We start from the raw sequence: 15,457 nt of genomic DNA, 5'->3' as shown, positions 1-15,457 counted from the left end.
AGATTGGGGATTGATTCCTCAGTACTACATACATAGAAAAAAGCCAGAAGTGGTGCTGTAGCTCAAGTGGTAGAGCTCTAGCCTTGAGAAAGCCCAAGGTCAGTGTTCAGGGCCTGCGTACAAGCTGTAGGACTGGTTAAAAAAAAAAAAATACTACTAATATCTTCTTTTGAAGTTTGAAAATGTTACTAGAGGTATTTTCAAATACCTGTACTTAAGGAGATATGTATGAATATATATATATGTATATGTATATACATATATACATATATGCATGTGTATATATACACACACATACATATGTACATGTGTGTATGTATATGTGGGTGTGTATGTGTGTGTGTGTATATATATAGATAGATAGATAGATAGATAGATAGATAGATAGATAAATAGATAGATAGATGTAATCTTCAGCACTGGGGCTTAAACTCAGGGCCTGGGCACTGTCCTTGAGCTTTCTCAAGGCTACTAGCACTCTACCACTTGAGCCAGCACGACTTCCAACTTTTTCTGTGTATGTGGTACTGAAAAACCCTGATGGAATCAATCAATATGATAATTTCCAAATTCAAATCAAATCAAGTAAAAATATGTTCTCTTATTTTGCAGTAATAACTTTTAGTTTTCAATAAACAAATTAAAAAGTAACTTCTTTTTTTACATTTTAGTTTCATTTACTGACAAGTTCTTAAAAGAGGAAAGGATATAACTAAACCTAAAACAAAGAGCAACTCAATAACGTTCAAACATCAACTTATGACTGCTGAGTCCAAATCCATAACTGATATACCATTTACATCTTGGTATTTTGAGTGGGACATGAAAAAAAGCAGTTGAACAACTTCCCCCAAATTATCAAATAGTTTATTTTTTTACTAAAATAATTGTCATATATCATTGGGTACTTGTGGTTTTCATTAGATTTACATAAATAGTTAGCAGGGCAGATTCCACTGGCTATATACCAAAAATACTTTCAAACATGTACTATTTTTAAAGAAAAATAACTTACTGTCTCGAAGTGTTTCCCAAGCCCACTGATCATTTTTGAAGAAGAGATGTCGTTTGATTTCTTCCACACCATTTCTCCCTAATCTTACTTCTCTGGACAGAGATACAGAAAAAGTAATCAGTCATTGAAGGTATTATAACCTAGGTTTACTTGTAAGCATACCATTAAGCTTATGCATTTATCTATGTATTCTGAGTATATATGCTCAACTATGTAGTAAGTCAAAGATTGAGAACATCAAACTAAAGAAAGTAAGAAAGGTCAGGAGTTTGGCCCAGTGGTAGAGTGCTTGCCTAGCATGCATGAAGACCTGGGTTCAATTCCTTTGTACCACATACATAGAAAAAAGCCAGAAGTGGTGCTGTGGCTCAAGTGGTAGAACTCTAGCCTTGAGAAAGTCCAAGGACAGTGCTCAGGCCCTGAGCTCAAGCCCAGGACTGAGGAAAAAAAAAGAAAAGAAAAAGAAAGTAAGAAAAACATAAAACATGTTTACAGCTGGGCACAGTGGCTCATGCCTGTAATCCTAGTCACTCAGGTGACTGAGATCTGAGGATCCCGGTTCAAAGACAGCCCAGGCACTAAAATGATGAGACTCTTATCTCTAAGTGGCACTGTGGCTTAAGGTAGCCTTGAGCTGAAGAGCTTAGGGACAGCGCCCAGGCCCAGAGTCCAAGCCCCACAACTGACGACCAAAATAAAAAAAAAGGAGGAGGAGGAGGAGGAAAAGTGGGAGGGAAGAAAAAGAAAAAAAAAGGATTTACATGTTTTTTCCTATTATGATTTTTTTCTATTGACAATAAAAATTCAGATGAGCATTCCTTCATTGGAAGGGGAGCTCTAAGCTATTGCTCTGCTAGTTGAACCACAGCTCTACTTCTGGCTTTTTGGGTAGTTAAATAGAGATAAAGGTCTCACAGACTTTCTTGCCTTTGCCTGGGCTGGCTTCGAACCATATACTCAAATTTCAGACTCATGAGTAGCTAGGATTACAGTTGTAATCACCAGCATCTAAGTCATGTATTTTCATGCAAATCAGTAACTTTATTTTATATTACATGCTATTTTAAAACTCCAGAAATATATTTTAAATAATATTTCTGACAAAAACAAAATATTAGTGACAGCTGAGTGTTGGTGGCTTATCCTTGTAATCCTAACTACTCAACAAACTGAGATATGAGGATCAAAGTTTAAAGCAAGAATGGGTAGGAAAATCCATGAGACCTTTATCTCCCCTGAGTTCAAGCTCTCCAAGATCGGGGGGGGGGGGGGGGGGGGGGGAGACACGACACGGGACATCAGTGCCAACTAATTTTTTTTTGCCAGTCCTGGGGCTTGAACTCAAGACCTGAGCACTATCCTTGGGCTTTGTCAACACTACAGCTCTATCACTGGAGTCACAGCACCACTTCTGGCTTTTCATATGTATGTGGTACTGAGGAATTGAATCTGAGTCTTTGTATATGCCAAACTCCTGGCCCCAATGACAACTAATTCTTCACATTAAATCAAACATTCAGTTTAACTCAAAATGGATCAAAGACCTCAATATCAGACCTGAAACTCTGAAACTGCTACGTGACAGAGTAGGAGAGACACTGGAACACATAGGCACAAGCAAAAAGTTCTTGACCAGAGTCCCAGGGTCACAACAGATTGGAGAGAGACTTGACAAATAGAACTACCTAAAAATAAAAAGTTTCTGCACAAACATATAGCTACTAAAGTAAAAAGACAGTCAACCAATTAGGAAAAGGTATTTACCAATAATACATCAGACAAATGCTTAATATCCAATATCTACAGGGAACTCAAGAAACGAATCTCCCCCAAACCCAACAAACCACTCACTCAATAGGCAAGGGAACTAAAGAGAGACTTATGAGAGGAGAAGGTAAAAATGGCAAAGAAACAAATGAAAAAATACTCATTATCCATGGTCATAAAGGAAATGCAAATAAAACAACCCTAAGATACCACCTTACTCCAATCAGAATGGCCAATATTCTAAACTCAGACACGACAAATGCTGGCAGGGATGTGGAGAGAGAGGAACCCTACTGCACTGCTGGTAGGAATATAAACTAGTACAACCACTCTGGAAGGCAGTCCTCAAAAACTAAACATAGACCTTCCCTACAATTCAGCCATACAATTCCTGGACATCTACCCTGAGCATCCATGAGACTTATCCCCAATTAAACACTAAAAAACAGGAGGTGGGACTGTGGTAGCCCTGAGCTGAAGAGCTCAGGGACAGCACCTAGGCCCAGAATTCAAGCCCCATGACCCACAAAGACTTGGAAAAAAAATTGTATTAAGTGAAGTAAGCCAGACCTAAAGGAATATAGGCTCCATAGTTTCTCTCATTTGGAATAATTAGGACATCTAGGACTCTCCTAGCAGAAGTTCACAATAGCTCAAAAGCTATGTAATATGATCATATAGGATGAGACTAACTAAATGAACTCTAGGATATGGAAACAATAGGTTTATCTTTGTAACTGTTGTTCTTAAGGTACTATGTAAAGTTTTTTCTTGTCTTTTTTTTCCCCTTATGGTTAATCTTGTATGGTTACTGTAGCTGACTTTGTTACCTGGTATACTGTATATATCTTTGAAGTAGGTAAGGGGAGAAACAAGATGAAGGGGTATCAATGTTCAAAAAGTAATGTACCCACTATGTGATGAATGTAACTGTAACCCCCCTATACATTACCCTGACAATAAAATAAAGAGAACAAAGAAAAAAAATTTTTTTAATTCACCACAAAAATAATTATATCTCAGTTGCTTAGGAACAATGAGTGATTCAGTACCAAAATTATACCAGGCTTTCTCACCATAAGTGATTTTATAAATAGGAACTTTTATATTCTAAATAGCTTACAAATATGAACTCAGATATGAATCTAGCAATTGAGAAGGATAGTAAGAATTCCTTAGGACTAATAAATTAATTTACCTGTCCGTAAGAAAGGCACAAATAAGGTTTTTTGCTTCTTTTGATATGTCATTATCATCAGGGAAAGTAAGTGAATTTTTATGGTTCATGATCTTACTGTAAGTTCCAACAAGAGAATCTGCATAAAAAGGTGTATCACCTAAAAATTTGATAAAGAAAACAAAAGCAAAATAAGAAATAAAATAAAAATTAAAGAATAAAACTCAAAAACAGATAACTCAAAATTATCTGTTAGCAAAGATTAAATATATATTTAACTAAAAATATATCTTATGAAACAAAAGTAATACACACTACTGTGGATTTTTAGGTATCTCTTAAAAACATATAAAACAGGATTGGATCATGTTTATTTCCTATCAACAAAATAAACAATACTTACTGTAACAAATACTGAATCACAAGTCATTAGTGTGATAAACAACTATATTTAGAAGTACATAGAAATCCTCCAAGACTTACCTACAAGCATTTCATATAAGAATACCCCAACAGACCACCAGTCACACTCTCGTCCATAATAACCATCACCACCTTGGGATTTTAATACTTCAGGAGAAATATAATCAGGTGTTCCAACTGCTGTATCACATCGTACCATACCTTCCTAGAAAGAGTACAGATTAAACTTTAAATTAGGATTGAAACAAGATGTTTATCTTTGTGGTTGTTGCTGTTAATGTACTACGTGAAGTTATTTCTTTTCTCTTGCTTTTTTTCCTCCTCATGGTTTATCCCTTGTGGGTACTTGTATCTGATTTTGGTACCTGGTGTATTTTATATATGTTTGTTTATTCAAATTTGGAAAAGAGAAATAAGAAGAGGAAGACAAAGGATAAAGGGTGAACCACTGTAACAGTGATATTCACAGAGAGTATGTTGGAAATGAACTTTACAACTTGGTAGGGGGTAGGGGGAAGAGAAAGTAGGAGAAAAACATGGCGGGGGTAATAATATTCGGGAAGTAATGTAGTCACTACCACTGTAACTCCTCCACATATCACTGTGACAATAAAATTTTAAAAAATTCAATTGTTTAAAATGACTATTTTTTTTGGGGGGGGGGGAGTGTAGCAGGAGTTTGGCCTAGTGCTAGAGTGCTTGCCTAGCATGCACAAAGACCAGGGTTCGATTCCTTGGTACCGCATACACAGAAAAGGCCAGAAGTGGTACTGTGGCTTAAGTAATAGGTAGAGCTCTAACCTTGAGAAAGCCCAAAGACAGTGCTCAGGCCCTGAGTTCAAGCCAGGACTGGCAAAAAAAACAAAAACAAAACAAAACACCCACAGCCTATACAATTCTAAATCACCAAGCTGTAAAATATTATCAAAGCACAATGCAAGCTCAACAAAAACACACAGCTAAGTATATACATACTATATATGCAATATATTCTTATTGTATCCATTTATACTACATAATACGTAAAACATACATTAATGATTTTTGTTTTTTGATAGTCCACATTAAAAAAAGATATACTGTCACCATTTATTATTCCCTAGTTGGGCTAATTTCAGAGACCAAGTATATAAATCAGTAGAAACAGAGAACTTTGGTATTCATGAATATCCAGTGGTTCCAAGGAGACCACAGTTGAGGAAAAACTGAATGTTCAGAATGCACAGAGTTCAATACTATACTGAGGATGCATTTTTTTCTGTAATGTCACCCAATTTCTGATAAAGAAACACTGATTTTCAACAAATCTAAATTTCATATTATCATTTAAATTAAGTATAATATGTGCCCCAGTTGGCCCTTTATAACTTTTTCCAACTTTTAAGAATTTGCTTTAGATAAGGTATGCCAGTGCTGCAGCTTCAAGTCAGATCCTAGATGCTGTCTGTTAGCTGTTTTGTTCAAAGCTAGCACTCTGCCCCTTGAGCCACACCTTCAATTCTGCCTTTTTATTGATTAAAGAGATTCACAGACTTTTCTGCCTATACTGGCCCAATCACAATCCCTAGAACTCAGCTTCCTGCTTAGGTAGGATTTACAGGCTTGAGCCCATGAAGTCCAGCTAAAAAGGCAAGTTTAAGTAAAACAAAGGCAAAGAAACAAGAAGTCACATAAAGATTTAAACAAAACTAGATGGGTGCCAGTGGCCGACACCTGTAACCCTAGCTACTCAGGAAGCTGAAGTCTGAGGAGGATTAAGGTTTAAAGCCAGCTCTGGCAGAAAGGTCTATGAGACTTATCTCCAACTAACCACCAAAAAAAAAAACCCATGAAGTAGAGCTGGGGTTCAGGTGGAAGAACGCTAGCCTTGATTTAAAAATAAAAAAGCTCAGAAACAGTGCCCAAACTGAGTTCAAACTCTAGAAAGAAGAAAAAAAAAAAGATTTATTTGCTTGCTTTTTAGCTGGTCCTAGGGGCTTGAACTCAGGGCCTGGGCACTGTCCTTAAGCTTTCTCAAGACTAGCACTTTACCACTTGAGCCACAGCAATACTTTCAGCTTTTTCTGTGTATGTGGTACTAAGGAATTGAACCCAGGGCTTCGAGCATGCTAGGCAAGCACTCTACCACTAGACCACACTCCTGGCCCCCCAAAAATGATTTAAACATAAGTGAGAGCTGAGTCATATAAGCTAAGTAATGTGCACACAAGAAAATGCTTGCATTTATTTGATTATCATGCTTGATCAAACCATGTTTGATTAAAGCCATGAGTAAAGTGGGCTTATGAAACATTGAAACTGACTGAAGAATTTTGTAATTTATCAATACTGAGTTCTTCACTTTTAAAAAAAAAACAGCTACTTGACAACCATGTCTTAAGAAAAAGTATGAAAATAGATCCCTCAAATATAAAATGAGGGAGGCATTTTATATGGGACAAGGGCATAATAGTGCTAATGACACTGAATAGGCTATCTGGTATGCATTTTAATAACCTCCAAAATGATTTATTTACTTTTTTTTGGCATTGCCCCTGGGGTTTTTTGCTCAAAGCTAGCATACCACCACTTAAGCCACAGACCCACATTACATTTTTTGGTAAGTGAAGATAAGAGTCTCATGGACTTTTCTGCCTAGGATGGCTTTGAACCATAATTCTCAGATTTCAGCCTCCCAAGTAGCTAGGATTATAGGTGTGAGCCACTGGTGCTCAGCTTTGCTACCTATTCTTTCTTTTTTTCTTTTTCTTTTTTTTTTTTTTGGTGGATCATGCAGCTTAAAATTTGGGCCTGGATGCTGTCCCTGAGCTCTCTCTTCAGCTTAAGGGTACAACCCTACCCCTGAGCCACAGTGCCACTTCCCATTTTCTAGTGGTTAATTGGATGTAATCTTTAGTGCCCAGGCTGGCTTTGAATCAAAATCCTCAGATCTCCTCCTCCTGAGTAGCTAGGATTACCTATTCTTAATTCTACCTATTCTTTTATTAAATAATTTTTATTGTGATTAATAGAAGGGTTACATTATATTCACCAGATAGAAGGTGCATAACTTCACAAACATTGATACCCTTTCTCATGACATGGTTAATTCTACCTATTCTTACGCTACAGAATAATCACATAAAAGTTTCAAGTAGTATTTCCTTCTACCCAATAAGTTTTCTTTAAAATAAATACAATTTCCTGACTGTTCAGAAATAAATTTAAAAGACTATAAATAAAAACTGTAAAATAGCATATTTACTCCTTCAGCTGCACATATAAATTATTATTGCATAAATAGTCAGCATAGATATCTTTTAAGACTGACTACTAAAGTGGTAAAATCTTTTACATGCTAATAGGTGACAAAAACACTAAAAAAAAATTCACATTCTTTTTTTTTTTTTTTTTTGCCAGTCCTGGGCTTGGGCTCAGGGCCTGAGCACTGTCCTTGGATTTTTCTCAAGGCTAGAGCTCTACCACTTGAGCCTCAGCACCACTTCTGGCTTTTTCTAAGTATGTGGCACCAAGGAATCGAACTTGGGTCTTCGTGCATGCTAGGCAAGCACTTTACCACTAGGCCAAACTCCCGGCCCCAAAAAATTCATATTCTTGCAACTCAATTTTTATTTCTAATACCAAACTGCCAAAAGTACTTAGTAAAATCTAAACTAAGTACTAGTATATATTACAAAGTTGTTACAAAATATTAAGTAAATCTGGCAATCAACATTTACAGTGAATAGTGAGAAAAAAAGTAAATCACTAAGATGTTAGTAACACAACATTGACACCATATTTAATTCAACAAATAAGGTCATGTCAGTTTTTAAAAGCCTAGATATGGTTAATGAATTCTTTTAGCATTTTGTAAAGACGCATCTATCTTGAATTAGCAAAAACTAAACTGAAATCTAATTAATTAACCTTATTCATCTTCATACAAGTACCAAAATCTGCTAACTTCAAATGTCCAGATTTATCCAGCAGCATGTTATCAGGCTTCACATCTCTGAGGAGGGAAGGGGAAACAAAACAGAAGAGAATTTCTGAAACAGACCAGACACCATTAAAAGCACAAAGCAGTTATGTATATTAGACCACCTCTGATACATTTAAGCTCCCTAACAACATCTAGAAACTGAACTTCACCAAGGAAATTCGTTATATGCTAAGGCCTCAAAGGAGGCCTTATTTTTTTTTAAGAGTTTGGTTTTGTAGAGATAAAAAAAAAAAGTCATTTGAAAAAGAGTAATCATCAAACATTATAAACATTTAAGGTAACAAACTATTACGATAGTTCAAGGGTGGGGGTGGGGGGAGGGAAATGGGGACCAAGACATGAGAAAGGGTATTAATATATGTGAAGTAATGCACCTTCCATCTGGCGAATGTAATGTAACCCTTCTATTAATTACAATAAAAAATATATGGAAGAAAAAAAAAGATAGTTCAAGCACATAAATAACTCCAGGACAAGGTCTAAGCCATTTTCATTTTTAATCCCTAATACATAACATAGCAACTGCATGGATCTGAAACAGTATTTGCTGGGGAAAAGAAGAAAATTATGGCACCGGGAGTCCTAGTATAGAGGGCTTGCCTAGAATGCACAAATACCCGGGTTCGATTCTTCGGTACCACATACATAGAAAAAAAAAAGGCCAGAAGTGGTGCTGAGGCTCAAGTGGTAGAGCTCTAGCCTTGAGAAAGTCCAAGGACAGTGACAGTGCTCAGGCCCTGAGCCTAAGCTCAAGATTGGCAAAAAAAAAAAAAAAAAGAAAGAAAGAAGAAAATTATTCTTGTAATGAGTAAATATGTGTGAAAAATATTTAAATGATTAACACTCTAGCATTTGGCTTAGAAAATGGGCTTTCAATTTTTCCCTTTCAAACCACAATATACAAGCTAGATAGTCAGGCTAAAGAGTATTAAAGAACATATTTATACCAATATTAAGTGCTAAAACTAAAAAGTAAGAGTATAAATACCAACAAGATCACAAAGGAAGATACTGAGTGGATTTAGAGTAGGAAATATTCATCAAATGAAGTTTAAGTTCTTTCAGCTACTTCCTTCAACAAATAACAAAAATACAAAGCTTTTTTATCTTTACCTGTGAATAAAACCCATAGAATGAATTGCATCCAATGCAAGAACTACTTCTGCAGTATAGAATCGTGCCCATTTTTCTGGTACATCATAGTTGCTCATTAAATTGACAAGATCTCCTCCAGGCATGTATTCCATCACCATATAGAGATATCGATCATCTTGGAATGCATAAAAAAGCTATTTAAGAACACACAGAGACACACAAAAACAAATTAATTCAGATTAAGCCAAGTTAATTCGTTTGAAAAATAGAAAATATAAATTTTGAGTAAAATAAAATACAAAACAGTTATAAATACAATTTCTTTCTTTTTTGGTGCCAGTTCTAGGTCTTGAACTCAGTACCTGGGCACTGTCCCTGAACTCTTGTGCTCAAAGCTAACACTCTACCATTTGAGACTCAGTTTCATTTCTGGCTTCTGGGGATTATTTAGAAATAAGAGTCTCACAGACTTTGCTGCCCATGTTGGGCTTTAACCTTGATCCTCTGATCTCAGTCACCTGCCTAGCTAGGATTACAGATGTGAGCCATTGGCACTAGACTAAATACAAATCCCCCACCACCCCCTGGTTTGAACTCTGGGAGCTGTCCCTGAGCTCTTTCAGCTCAAAGCTACTGCCCTACCCCTTTAAGCCACAATGCCACTTCCAGTTTTCTGGTGGTTAGTTGTAGATAAGAATCTCACGGGGCTTCAGTGCCGGGGCTGGCTTTTGAGCCTCAATCCTCAGATCTCAGCCTCCTGAGTAGCTAGGATTACAGGCTTGAGCCACTGCACCTGGCTTACCATTTCTTTTAAAAACACAAACATAAATAAATGGCTCAAAGACCTTTATGGATGAAAAAAACTATAAAGTGATTGTTCTGAAAAGTTAGGTTTTTTTTTTCATACTATATTGAGAAATTCTTTCTACTTGAAATAGTTTCAAAGAATATACAAATTTTCTAAGGAAATTAACATTAGTAAAATTTACCAGTAAATTTAACACAAACATCACAGTTCTTTAATAAACTAGTCTATAGTTTGAAATGTTCCTTATTACCTGCTTGGCTCTTGCACTTTTAACATCCCCCCCAAGTCTTTGTGATTGCAATCCCTTGTACAAAAATATAAGGCACCAAACCTTTTTTGACTTTCATACATGCTACTCAGTCAGCATCTCGGCACTTCATAGATGGCAACAGTTTATGAAATATATAATAAAATAGCAGCTAGAGCCAACAAAGCAAATCCAGTAATTGCTCAGAGCTCAAGGAAAAGAGTCAATTTAAAAAAGAACACTTGAGGGCTGGGAGTTTGGCCTAGTGGTAGAATGCTAGTCTAGCATGCACAAAGACCCAGGTTCAATTCCTCAGTACCACACACATAGAAAAATGCTGGAACTGGTGTTGTGGCTTAAGTAGTAGAGCACTAGCCTTGAGAAAAGCCCAAGGACAGTACTTAAGCCCAGAGCTCAAGCTCTAGACTGGCCAAAAAAAAAAAAAAAAACTTGAAATAAAAACAAAAAGTTTAGAATGATTATAAGCCTGAGAGAAAATGATAACCTACCTAATAATTTTTGTTTTTGTTTTTCTTCAATAGTGGTTAATGATTTAAGCTACAGAAGAAGAAATTAAGTATCATTTCATAATTATGTCAGATTAAAGTATACTTGGGTTCTGGACCAGGAGTTTTGCCTAGTGGTTAAAGTGCTTGCCTAGCATGCACGAAGAGCCGGGTTCAATTCCTTGGTACCACATACATAGAAAAAAGCCGGAAGTGGTGCTGAGGCTCAAGTGGTAGAGCTCTAGCCTTGAGAAAGTCCAAGGACAGTGCTCAGGCCCTGAGCTCAAGCCCAGGACTGGCAAAAAATAAATAAATAAATAAAGTATACTTGGGTTCTGTAATTAAAGAATCATTAATCTAGGACCAGTTTATCTTCTATTATCAATAGACATTCAACAATGTCTGAACACAATTATGGTTGTTAAAAACCAACATGTGGAATGAGGAGAGTTACCACTGATATCTCTAGGGTGGAGATCAGGGGTGCCATCAAACATCCTAAGAAACATACTAGTACCTGGAACAACAAAACAGTTATCTGGCCCAACGTCAGTATTGCCAAGGCTGAGAAACCCTGGTTTACACAGTTAATGAAAACAGAGCAAATATCATAAGTTCAAAATCTGTTATCTAAAATTTTAACATTTTACATTTTACGTATCACTGATTCCATTTACTACTAAGAATAGTCTTTTAATTAAATACTATAGATAAATAACAAAATACAAGTAGAAATTTAGAAATGCTCTAGCTCATTTACTTTGCGAATTTTCTTTTTTTCTTTTTTTTTTTTTTTTGTGGGTCATGGGGCTTGAACCCAGCCTAGGAGCTGTCCCTGAGCTCTTCAGTTCAAGGCTACTGCCCTACCCTGGAGCTAAGCCCCACTTCCTGATTTCTAGAGGTTAACTGAAGAGAAGAGTCTCAGGTCCTTTTATGCCTGGGCTGGCTTTGAACCTTGCTCCTCAGATCTCAGCCTCCTGAGTAGTGAGGATTACAGGCATGAGCCACCACGCCCCACCTTCCAGCATTTAAATCATACATTATGAATGCCAAATTTGAGGTCAATAACAGATGGGACTCACACTTATCTCAAGTATTCCGGAGGCAGATCAGGAGGACTACGGTTGAAGGCCAGTGTGAGCAAAAAGTCAATAAGAGATACACATCTCAACAAACAAACCAGGCATGGTAGCACACACTGGTAATCATTAAAAAAGACTAGCTTTATGTGAACCCAGAATCATACCTTATCCTGAACTACGCTTGGCCTATAACTTCACACCACAATTAAAAATAACCAAGACAGGGCTGGGAATGTGCCTTATTGGTAGAGGGCTTGCGTAGCATGCATGAAACCATGGGCTCCATTCCTCAGTACCACATAAACAGAAAAGGCCGGAAGAGGCACTGTGGATCAAGTGGTAGAGCTAGCACTACTTTAAGTGGCTACTTAGAGTGGCATCCAGGCCTCTGAGTTCAAGCCCAGGACTGGCAATAAATAAATGAATAAATGACTGAATAAATAATCAGCCAAGGTAACTTCAAATTTATGAGCAAGAAAACTGTGGCCCAGAAACACTACATAACTAGACCAGTGGCAGTCAAGACTGGAACTTGTCCGAGAGTTTGGCCTAGCATGTACGAAGCCCTGGGTTCAATTCCTTGGTACCACATACATAGAAAAGGTGGTGCTGTATTTCAAGTGGTAGGGCTCTAGCCTTGAGGAAAGCCCGAGGACAATGCCAAATTTGAGGTCAATAACAGATGGGACTCACATTTATCTCAAGTATTCTGGAGGCAGATCAGGAGGACTATGGTTGAAGGCCAGTGTGGGCAAAAAGTCAGCAAGAGATATACATCTCAACAAACAAACCAGGCATGGTAGCACACACTGGTAATCTTAACTTTGGTAGAGGAATAAGTAGGAGGTTAAAAGTCCAGGCTAGTCTTTTTTTTTTTTCTGGAGTGCATAATGGGGTTTGAGTTTAGAGTCTTGTATTTGCTAGATGATGCTTTACCATTTGAGCCACACCTTATTTTTTCAGATAGGGTCTCACCTACCTTACTCCTTGAGCCACAGAGCCACTTCCAGTTTTCTAGTGGTTAATTGGAGATAAGAATCTCACTGACTTGGGAGCCAGGGCTGGCTTTGAACTGCGATCCTCAGATCTCAGCCTCCTGAGTAGCTAGGATTACAGGCATGAGCCACTGCGCTTGGCACAAATTTTGATTTCTATTTTTCTTTCTACTGAAAACCTAAAGCCCACATTACTACTTGATAGTTTAGTCCCCTCTGACTTTCCCTTAATCTCCCAGATTTCTTTCTTTCTTCAAAGAGACAAACAGACATGAGCAGAAAATTGCCAAAGTAGATTACTTAAACTTTTTAAACTAAATTTTATTTTAAAGCAATTAAATTACAAATATATTGTCACTGTTCTAAAATATAAAATAAATTTCTGAGGTATGTTCAGTTCAACAATTATGAAACAGTAGCAAGTCATACCTGAACAACCCAAGGACTGTTAGCAAAAGCCATGATGTCTCTTTCTTCCCAAAAAAAAGCAGAATCAGATCTCTTAATCATTTCAAATTTGCTGAGAAGCTTCATTGCATATACCTTCCTGGTGGATTTATGCCTGACCTTTAAAATTGAAAAGAAAACCTTTCTGTTAATAGTTAAAACGTAATGTTTCAGCAAACTATTTACTAAGTAATGTTAATACTTTAGAATGAGTCAGCATTACTATTTAGAGTATTTTCTTTCTTCTCTTCTGTTAAGTACCTGTCAGAGCTTTATTATCAGAATATTGGAAGAAAACCTGGATTTCCCCATATATGTCTCCCTCCACCCCACTACATATGCTGCCCTCTTTATTTAGCTTAGTATCCCATAACACTGTCTAATATTGGAACAAAGATTTATTTTCTGACACTCTAGGGCTTGTCTCTACCCATGAATATTTAGAGAAAACATTTCCCACTACAGCTAAATTTGACTCAAGGATTTCACACCCTTAATTAAAATTGATTTCCAAATAATGTATGATAAACAGTGATTTTTTAATTTAAAAATATTATTAGCATAACCTACCAATTGAACTTCTCCAAATGCACCTCTACCAATCACTTTTACTACTTCATAATCTTCAGCTTTCATTCGCAAATCTCTAATTTTGTTTATTGTGTCTTTATCTGTATAGAGAAAAAAATTCACAATTGTAAGGCATCAAAGCATTGTAATTAACACTAAATTTAAAAAATCATTTAAAAAAATCCTAGGAAAATATTCGTGGGGAATATAATTAAGTGGTGAGTGCCTGCCTAGCATAGCCAACATCAAGCCCCACGCTGAAGAAAGAAAGAAAGAAAGAAAGAAAGAAAGAAAGAAAGAAAGAAAGAAAGAAAGAAAGAAAGAGAAAGAAAGAAAGAAAGAAAGTGGGAGGTGGGTGGGAGGGAGGGTAATGGGTACCAAGACATGTGAAAGGGTATCAATGTATGTGAATTAATGCACCTTCTATCTGGCAAATATCATGTAACCCTTTTATTAATTACAATAAAAAATTAAAACAAAAAACAAAAAACATATCCCCCCCCAAAAAAGAAAGAAAGAAAGAAAGAAAGAAAGAAAGAAAGAAAGAAAGAAAGAAAGTTAGTTCAATAGAGAAACATTCAATGTGCTAAGAATTTTTCTTTGTCAGTCCTGGGGACTAAAGTCAGGACCTGAGCACTGTCCTCAGGCTTTCCTCAAGCTTAATGCTCTACACCACTTGAGTCATAGCACCACTTCCTGCTTTTGCTTTTCTATGTATGTGGTTACTAAGGAATCAAATCCAGGTCTTTGTGCATGCTAGACAAGCACTCTACCACTAGGCCAAATTCCCGACCCCTTTGCTAAGAATTTTTAAATTCTGGAACAGCTTCACTACAGTATTACAAGCTTTATTGAAGCCTCACCGTGTACCAACTTACACACCCATCAACAATGTATAAAGTCTTCCTTATTCTCGAAAGCATTTATTATTTAATTAGATACCAACAACTGAAGTCATATCTGCTATGGTTTTAAGAACAAATTCAACACTATTTAAAAAAAAACAGTAGAATTGGGTAATTCATTTTTAGTATTTTAAGTACATGTCTGACATGAATTTATCAATCATGAGTAGTTTACATTAGTGGAATAAAAGCAATCTTGCTAAAGAATAAAAATATTCTATTTGGCAATATTTAGTACCTGTATCATTACCTTGATCTATCTGAACCTAGATTTTTAACTTAAAATACACTGCAATTGTTTATATAAACCTGTCATGCTACAAACGACAATAATTTACAAATCCCCACTGGATAGATATTTTAATTCCTAATTTGGTCACAGATTAAAATAGGGCTATTTTAATCCACATGGGTCAACATTGGCATGAGATTACA

At 36.5% G+C, this 15,457-nt stretch overlaps 1 protein-coding gene across 2 annotated transcripts in view; it reads right to left on the bottom strand.

Moving 5' to 3' along the window:
• Rock1 (Rho associated coiled-coil containing protein kinase 1) overlaps positions 1-15,457 on the bottom strand; it is a 101,540-nt gene that overhangs the window by 49,230 nt on the left and 36,853 nt on the right. For both annotated transcript variants that reach the window (XM_090353357.1, XM_090353360.1), the window contains exons 3-9: positions 14,118-14,218; positions 13,530-13,667; positions 9,481-9,656; positions 8,292-8,376; positions 4,443-4,587; positions 3,981-4,119; positions 1,016-1,107 (exon numbers count right to left, since the gene is read on the bottom strand). In XM_090353357.1, the coding sequence (XP_090209483.1) occupies positions 1,016-1,107; positions 3,981-4,119; positions 4,443-4,587; positions 8,292-8,376; positions 9,481-9,656; positions 13,530-13,667; positions 14,118-14,218 (876 nt within the window). The remainder of the gene's footprint in view (positions 1-1,015; positions 1,108-3,980; positions 4,120-4,442; positions 4,588-8,291; positions 8,377-9,480; positions 9,657-13,529; positions 13,668-14,117; positions 14,219-15,457) is intronic.

This window comes from Megascapheus bottae, chromosome 19, assembly GCF_031878675.1.
Source record: "Megascapheus bottae isolate mThoBot1 chromosome 19, mThoBot2.hap1, whole genome shotgun sequence".
Lineage (NCBI taxonomy): Eukaryota > Metazoa > Chordata > Mammalia > Rodentia > Geomyidae > Megascapheus > Megascapheus bottae.
This window is presented reverse-complemented; position numbering and strand designations above follow the sequence as displayed.